At 27.4% G+C, this 9,177-nt stretch overlaps 1 protein-coding gene across 1 annotated transcript in view; it reads left to right on the top strand.

Moving 5' to 3' along the window:
• LOC107455426 (dynactin subunit 4) overlaps positions 1-8,886 on the top strand; it is an 18,624-nt gene extending 9,738 nt beyond the window's left edge. The window contains exons 9-14 of the mRNA XM_043051874.2: positions 1,221-1,294; positions 1,384-1,438; positions 3,048-3,143; positions 5,370-5,467; positions 6,171-6,243; positions 7,788-8,886. Coding sequence (XP_042907808.1) covers positions 1,221-1,294; positions 1,384-1,438; positions 3,048-3,143; positions 5,370-5,467; positions 6,171-6,243; positions 7,788-7,919 — 528 coding nt within the window. The 3' untranslated portion in view covers positions 7,920-8,886. The remainder of the gene's footprint in view (positions 1-1,220; positions 1,295-1,383; positions 1,439-3,047; positions 3,144-5,369; positions 5,468-6,170; positions 6,244-7,787) is intronic.
• The last annotated feature ends 291 nt before the right edge of the window (positions 8,887-9,177 follow it).

Genomic DNA, 9,177 nt, shown 5'->3' with positions numbered 1-9,177 from the left:
AAAAAAAGAGATCACAATTTTAAATTAAAATTATGGTGTGCTAATTGAAAATTGGTGTTACTAGTTAAAATAGTATTCTTTAAATTATCTATTTTATCTTGTCTTTTAATTTCAATCATGCCTTTGTATCAAAATGGTCGCTATGCATTATAATGAAAAATTATTTTAGTAAGTTAGAGCTTCTAAAATATTGTTATAATATAGTTTTAATATTAATTTAATTTTGATTAAACATTTATAAAGTTTTTTTGATCATAAATTAAAGCTCTTATAGTGTATTTAAATAAAAATCAAAAAAATCTGATTTAAATCAAAAAAATCCGATTTAAATCAAAATAATCCGATTTTTGTGATTTTTTTTTAAAAAATCAAAAAAATCACGAACCCTGCTTTTAATAATCGGTGTAGATTTTAGTCGTGACTACGTAATTGCAGAAAGCTTTTAAAAAATTTTAAAGTGAAAATCCTTTTTAATAACTACACAAAAAACGATCAACAAAACCATGCTGATTCACTGTAGAATGGTCGCTAATCTAGTGGATCGAGAAATGCTAACTAACTGAATGCGTGTTTCTGAATTTGTGTGTTATAATGACATATTAAAATATCGCGATTTTGAAAACCCTGTGGAGATCTGTAGCAAAAGCTGCAAAAATAACCTAAACCACGTGGATTTATACATTGTTGATTGAAATTTATGTTAATTATTGTCTGTTTGTTATTGAATAAAGATGTTTTGATGTTTGTTTACCTTAAAGACCTATTATTCAGAAAAATCTATTTTCCAAACCCGTATCCAAAATCCCGATGATTTCGGTTATGGGACTTTCAATATAAATAACAAATTTATATATGTACCTACATAAATCTAGTATCCTCCTCTGATTTAATTATAAAATTGTATTGTTTAGGTATAATATATTGGCTATGCACAACAAATAGGGGGGAAAAGAATTACAAAGAATTAATCAATACATCATATACTACAAATAGGCACCTTGCGTTCATTATCTCTAAGGAAAACGAAATTAAACATTTATATTTGTTTGTTCACAATATCTTAAACTGTTGATAGTTATCATCTTTTAATTCATACACATTTTACTCAAGTTTTCTGTTATCTATTTCTAAGCTTAATCTTATGAAGAAGTATTATGGTTTTTAATATTTTTGCATACTGCTGTAATCTTTGTTTCACTATTCATTTTTATTTAATTAAGGTATGTGAACACAATTTGAGCAAGCCCGAGTATAACCCTTCTTCAATAAAATTCAAAATACAGATGTCAGCCTTGTAAGTAATTTTGTTTTTATTTTGTAAATTGAATTATAAGGAAAGTTTCATAATGAAATGTTTATGTTATTATTTATTACTTCTTTCAGTTATCATATACCAGAATTGAGAATTAGGAACATATCAAAACTCTATTTAGATAAGGTATGTTTTATATTCTATAATAAGTTACATGCCATTTTTTTTTAGTAATTGTTTTTACTAATGACTAAATTCCTATATAAATTATCTGAGGCAGTTATACTAGTGCTTGAGAAGGAAATAAAATCTATTACTTGTACCAATACTTATTGAAGAATAAACTAATTACTAAAGAATTTAAATTTATATAACAGTTATCAGGTTTATAACTACTTAAAGTAGTTAAACTTGGAAAGTTTGAGAGAAAAAGTTTTAGGAAGTAAGAAGAAGTTTTAAGTCAATTCAAATAAACAGTTTGGTAGGTTAAAAACAATAATGAACTTCCTTATTAAATTAAGCAGAAAATCATTCTTCAATTTCTAAAGTTGGAACGCATAGTTTGGCTGGGTCATACAGAAAGAATGGGTGAAAATTAGGATTTAAAAATAATCTTACATTGGCAATAAATGAACTCCAGACCGAGAGGAAGACCCCCCCCCCAAAAAAAAAAAAGAATGGTTGATGGATGATGAACTAGATTACCTTAATTATTACATAAGTTGCTAAAGCAATATTACTTCTGGTAGTAAGGTGACTATTGTAAGATTGCACCCTCACAAGCAGAAAAGAAAGTTGATAAAAACATAGCAAAAAATGCTAGACATTTATTCTTTTAAGTAGTCATGGTGCGTAGCGTTTTTAAAATTGTGCTTTAAGGTGCTTATCTTTGACTTTCGTTTTTTAAAAAGCCCTTTAAGGTGCTTTTTTTTTATTGGGTGTTTTTAAAAAGTACTTAATTTTCCCTTTTTGAAAATGAGATTTTTTTTTTCCTTTACTATGTTGATTTTTGCCACGTATTATGCAAAAGCGTGGTTTTCACCTTGTGCTATTCAACGTTTTCGCAATTCATTCAAGCAGAGTGCATTTCCATGTACTGCCAGTCCGTAGCGTATGAAACTCTCCAATCGTTTTACATCTTTAATAAAATACTTGTGGGTCCGCATGTGCACTTACTAAGCTGAGTTTGGCGTGATTTCTGCACTCTCATGTGCAACTCTGCTGCATTTTGCAAGATATTCTCATTTTCAGGTTTCATTTTTCACCCTCTGAAATCTAACTAAAAAATCTCTCCATCTTTTTATGGTGGCTAATATAATCAAGAAAAGAGTTCTTAATCAGAAACTAGTTGCTTTATCATGATTATGTAAAGTTTTTGAAAACTATTTTGCATTTTGTTAATGTATGTTGTGCTTAAAAGTATTCTTTTAGTGCTTAAGAATATTCTTTTTGGTGCTTGAAAGGTGCTTATTTTTGTTGAAAGATTTGACTACTGATAGTATAAGTTTCTTTACTAATTATTTTTTAGTTGTTTGGATTTTTTCTTTTATTTTTGTCCACAAAGACAAATATCAAGAAACAAATTTAATTTAAAGTAACCAAATTTAATTTTTGCTTTCATTTATAATTTATTATTGTAACTTGAAGTATAATAATAATAGAAATACCCAAAATTTTAATACTAAACATTTCATGTAAATTTTAATAAAGATTGATAGTTCATGTGTTTTTATCTCTATTAATTGTTTTTGTTTTTTACCCCAGTAAAAAAATAGTTGGTATTTTTCCTTTGTAGGTGTGTAGAGTTGAAATGGTTCTTATTAATCCCACACCACATCTAGCACATGTTACTTTCGACCAAGTAGAAGATACTTCTGATAGCATGTCTAAGGTAAACTATACTTTTTCGTTCCTAACCATGTGATGAAGTATTAAATTGTATTAGAAACTATTGTATTGAATTGTATTAGAATCTATTTTCAACTTAAAGATACCATTTCCTTAGACAAGAAGAGTACATGGGTCATTCTCACAAAAAGGTGATTTTTTAAATCCCTGAGTAATAAATATTAGGAAATACAGCAGATTGATTTCTTAATATTTTTCTTTATCATTTTACGTGAAGTTCTTAACTAACAAATCATATGCATTTCTGCTAAATGTATTTAATATTTCATTCTTATTTTTTAATAAACATGACTTCAAAATCCCCTCCGTGGACGTCCCTACGTCTGTGGCACAAAATAATTTTTAATGCCTGTTAAACAATTTAAATGTTATTTTAATGATTTTTGTAGTTTTACCTAGTTAAATGTTTATAGTAACTTTTTATTTAATATTTTTTTAAAAAAAATTTATTTTTATAAAATAAATGACTAGTAAACTTTGTCCATCAAAAATGATGTCTCCCTCCGTGGACAATTAATATAGTTCTGTAAATATGCAATAAAGGGCAGCATATGCGAAATCCCTATAAGACAGCTGCTGGGAGGGGTAACCATTCCATTTTCTAATGTTAAATATCAGTTGTTTTTGTTCTCTTTGGTGTCAGTTTTGGATTGTTGTGTTCAACTGGGGTTTGGCAAAGTTCTCACCGTATACTCCGTGGACATCATAAAGAAGGTAAGAGAAAATTATTTTATTTTTGATAGATGAATTTTAGATTGCAAAAATAGTATATTTAACAAAAAGAACTGCCCCATTTTTGTAACTTTAAAATTAAAAATCAGAAAAATTCAAGAACTAGTTTTTGTCTCCTCCGTGGACATCCCCTCCGTGGACATAACAAGTCCACGGAGGAGAAGACACAGTCAATGTAAGAGACAATGTGTTAGATAACCATAATACAATTTTAATAATTAAAAAACTATTTTCTTTTAATTGATATTTTTTAAAATGGAACAAATGTGTTAATTTGTTTCTATTTTTAAAGAAAATCAATTAAGTTTAACTTTTTCTTATCGGAGAAGTAAATATTGGCAATTTTTCTAAATAATTTCTGTGATGTTTAACATTTTTTTTCTCTTCAAATTTTAGGAAAAAAATTGCAAAACCAAAATTTAAGAAAAGAAAACAATCAAATGTTCAAATGCGAAAGAGAAGGGAACAGAAAAAACTTCGTATGAGACAAGGTAGACAGAAATTAAAAGAAAACCCTATATTGTTTGAAGAAAGTAAAAAAAAAAAGAGCAAGAAACTTTAAAATTTGTATCAGAAAAAGATTTAACAGAAATATAGTGATTAAATGTACTTAAATTACTAGAAATTGATAGAGCAAGCCGTTTGTGCCCAGGGAAAAAAGAAACAATAACAAGAAGAAAAGAGAAAAAACAAAAACGTTATTTGGATGACAGTATGTTTAACTTGCATAAAATGGTCACAAAAAAGTTCCCTCAGCACTCAACTTTCATGTGGTGTCTGAATTTTTATTTCAATAGTCTTTACATTTTAATTTATTAATATTCACTAGGAGTTACTTAAGAAATTGTACACCTAGGTTAAAAATGGATGTTTCCTTTCATAGCAGCATGATTAATCGGAAGTAGCTCTATCTCTAATAATGAAATATTTTATTATTTACTTATTAATGTTAAACTCGTATCAGTTGTGCCCAATAATTAATGAATTAGTCTTCATTGACATTTTATATTTATAACATAAAATGTCTCCTCCGTTGACTATTACGTCTCCTCCGTGGACAAGGCAGAATTTAAAATATTTTAAATTTTGTAAAAAATAAAATAGAAAACTTGACCATTATTATAAGGACATATAACAAAAATAAATAAAGGCATTTATGTAATTTTTATCACTTTTTTAATTACTTTAATTTAAGAAATTTTTTAGTCTATTTATACCTTTTCAGTGAGAATGACCCACATCTTGATTGCAGTTTTCACTAATATCTTAATTTTCATTAGTTTTGACTGTTAATATAATGATCATTATTTTCTGAATCTTTGAATTCTTAAAGATTAGCTTTATTGTGCTGATAAAATTAATCAGGGGTGTGACACTGATTAAAATGAGTGCATTTTATAGTTTTATCTCTGTCATTTATCACCAGTTATTTCATGCTAAGTTTCATTTTTGTTTTAAATTCACTATTATTTTTCAGGCAAAATTACCCCTTGGAGAACTGGTCCTTGCTCCAAGAGATGACACTGCTGAGTTTGATGACTTAAATGATGCGCAGAATTTTAAAGATGATCCAAAGTAATTATTTCATATATACCAATTTTTTCCTACTGAATTTTTTTATGCTATTTGTAGCTTTAAATGCCTTATATACTCTTTCCACTTCTAACCATATTTTATCCATATTATTTTCATCTTAATTTTTAATCCAATTGTTACTGTTATATAATTGGGTTATAATTCAAAAAGAAACATTTTGTAATATATATTCCTATTTAGAGAAGTTAACAATTTGAACAGTTGAAGGTACACGGTTATATATGTCTAAGAATTTTAAACAATAGAAAGAAGTAATTTATATCACTATACATATTCTAATTTTGATTTATTTTTGGAAAGTTATTACAAATGTGTTTTGAGTTCTTAAAAGTGCTTACTTTTTGTTGAAAAATTTGGCTACACACCCTGTTTATGTTTATACCTTTTTTTTTACTTCATTCATAACAAGGATTCTAATATAAATTTAAGATCCTCGCTTTGGAGGATTCTGTTTAAAATGCATATTTTGTCAAATAAGTGCATTTTTTCTCAAAACTGAAATGCTTACCTGTACTGCATATATGATTTATTCATTAAAATGAACAAATATTACTTACATATTATAAACATAATTCATTGTTCAATCATTTTAAATAACCATCTTTAGTTTCATATTTTGAATATTTTGATATAGTTTTATTTGATTTCTTCTAATATTAATGAACTTAAATATTATTTTTAGTGTTGTGACATTTCGAAAATCTAATAAGCTTGGATTTATCTTTAGTGTCACGCCATCATCAAAAGATGTTACAGTAAGTAAACATTTCGATAGAATAATTTTATAACTGCTGTTATGTTATGTACGTAGTACCCTTATGTTGCAGTTTACTTACACTCACTGTATATAATCCATTGAAATAGATGATTTACTAACATTTAAAAAAAGTCTGTTCTTAAGTGTAATGTGTGGAGTTTTTCCTTATGTTTATTTAGCATGGATTGTTCAATTTTTCTTAATATTTCAGTTCTTTCTATTGTTAGTTTGAAAAAGTATTATTTTATGTTTCTTAAGCATGATGTATTTAATTATAGAGATAACTATCCGAACATACCAGAGTACACAAATCTTTCCTCCCTTTTTTCGGAATCAGATAACATTTTTATTTTATTACCTTAAGTAGATAATGAATATTGCTAAACGCTCTCCAAATGCAGCCATTAAACATTTAATTTTACTTACTGTTTATTTTTCTCAAACATTGTGTTTGCAGTTTTTTTCAATAGTTAAGCTCTCCCTAAACATTTTTATAACATTATCTTTTTTTTATTTTCTATAAACATTACATACTAAATTTTTTTAATAGTTTATTTTATATAAAATTCTTTAAAAATTATTTTATTTTTTATTGCCACATCTGTTATGTTTTTCATTTCTTTATGTTCTCATTTGTGGTTTAAAGTTCTTTCTGGCCATTGAAAAAAAATATATTTTCCATTATTTAATTATTATTTTTTTTAGTATTGTATCTTGTTATTGTTAAATTTTACTACTGTTTGAAAAAATTGATATTGTTAATGCTTTTCTTTTATATACTTTTACATACTTTAACTAAGAGATTTCTAAAATTGGTATGTATGTATAGTTTTATGATTTTTACTACTAATCACTGAAATTCCAAAAAATTCAATTCGTTTTCTTTTTAAATCATAAACCAATGCATTGAATTATTTAAAACTCAAATAAAAGAAGTTATAAAAATTTCAAATATATATCGTGTTTAATCTCTGAAACAATTAAAAAGTATTGAAAAACATTGTAATGCAAAATTTCTGTAAAATAATTTCTATAGAAAAACCATAGTAATATTTAATGAACAGGCCGAGCGGTCAGGGTACTTGACTGTGAAGCCACTGGTCGTATGTTAGAATCCTGCTCGGGGCATGAATCTCTCTCTCCTCTTGTGTGAATGTGCCCCCTCCCTATAAACTGGTGTGTGTTGTAAGTATTGTTTCTTGCCTCTGTGACTTAGGTTCACGAGTTCCCACCAGGTAATGTTAAATGAGCAACACTTTCAGCATCTTCTGTGGCGAAGTACCTTATATTTTAAAGCCAGCAATTAGTAAAGAAGTAATACTTAATGTATGTAGAAAAGCAAAATAATAGTGAACAAAAATTATCGAATGCTGTTTTGTATAATTATATAAAGTATATTCTTTATTTTCCACTTTTTTTCATAAAGGTTTATTGTTTTCAAATGACATTCGGTCACTAAAAGATCAAGAAAACGAAAATTGAACTAAAGCTTCTTAAGTCTGATTTGTTTTTTCCTAATGTTTATGTTTTAAATTATTTTAGGTATCATTCATGTTGAAACATGACTTCATTAATATGGTTGTTACCCTACCTGGAGAACAGGCAAGAGAACCGCAAATTGTGTGGCTTAACCATATAGTTAAAGTTCACCTTGGAAATGTGCTGGACAAGTAAAATTTCAAAGCTGCTATCTGAAATGCAAATTTTTTAATTTATTGTTGAATAATTATTGTAAGGGAAGTGCTTAGGGCTTAATTATTTCAACTCCTTTGAAAGTTAATTCTTATCAGCTGAATCTAATTTCTTATTTTCTCCCCCCCCCTCCATGAAACTTGTAATGTTACATTTATATTGCTTACTGCACTTGTAAGTAAAGATAAACAAAATTTATCTTGTGATAAACTTTGCTGGTATTTATTATAACTTGCTTGTGATAAGATAACTTCTGGCCTTGACTCTCGAACTCTGTGTGTGTTGGAAACTTGGGGGAAATGTTTTGTATAAACTTGTTGTAAAGTTCATACTAATGTTTGATTGCAATATAGGTATTTTTATACATTAACAATTTTCACAAATATTGTTGTTTTGAAATGGTATTCTGATGTGTAAGCAATTCATTTTCAAATTTTTGATTTATTATAATGTAACTAAAATGCTGCTGAAATAAATTTCACTAGGGAACGATTTTTTTTAACAGGTCTTTGATACTTTTGTATTGCTAATTTCAAATCTGCAATCAATTTTTCATGCAGTTTTAATTCTGATAGTGTGCTTTAAATCCCCTAAAAGTTTTTTCGCGACAGATATGCAACTTCTGTTATATATAACGTTTTAAGACTGGTGTGTTTCAACAGAAATAGACTGAAAATGACATTTTTGAAAAAGTCTAGCTTGGAAAGAGAAACCAATTGCAGATTTGAAATTGCCACACCCGAATTAGTCAAGGTAAGGTATTTGTGTAAATGCAACAAAAAAATCTGTTCCCCAGTCTTATTAATGTCATGATAAGCTAGTGCAAAATATATTTGCTGCTCCATGTATTTTGTAAGTTTCAAATACTAAAATTTTCTGTACATCTCTCAAGATTTTTGATTGTTTATTTGTAAATTTTTATTTATTAAAATTTATTGATTATATTTTATGATGGCTTGGTTTAGTTATTATAGAGGGCTCAAATTAGTTTTTGTCATTTTACATTATTGCCTTTTATGTTTAAAATTGAAATAATAAACGGAGCTAGGTACTTTACAAATTGCAATTAAAGTGCAATAGGTATAAGGTAGGGGTGCATTGGCCCTTAAATGGTCACTATGCAGCACCCTGCCTTCAAACCAAAAATTTTTTGAGAAAAAAAAATTGCATCCATGACTAGCAGTCATGTAAGAATGTTTATGAATCTTCTACTTTCTCAGTAAACTTTGAGAAAGGCTGA

This window comes from Parasteatoda tepidariorum, chromosome 6, assembly GCF_043381705.1.
Source record: "Parasteatoda tepidariorum isolate YZ-2023 chromosome 6, CAS_Ptep_4.0, whole genome shotgun sequence".
In the NCBI taxonomy this organism is placed as follows: Eukaryota; Metazoa; Arthropoda; class Arachnida; order Araneae; family Theridiidae; genus Parasteatoda; species Parasteatoda tepidariorum.
The sequence above is the reverse complement of the archived record's forward strand: the minus strand, read 5'-3'. Positions and strand labels throughout refer to the sequence as shown.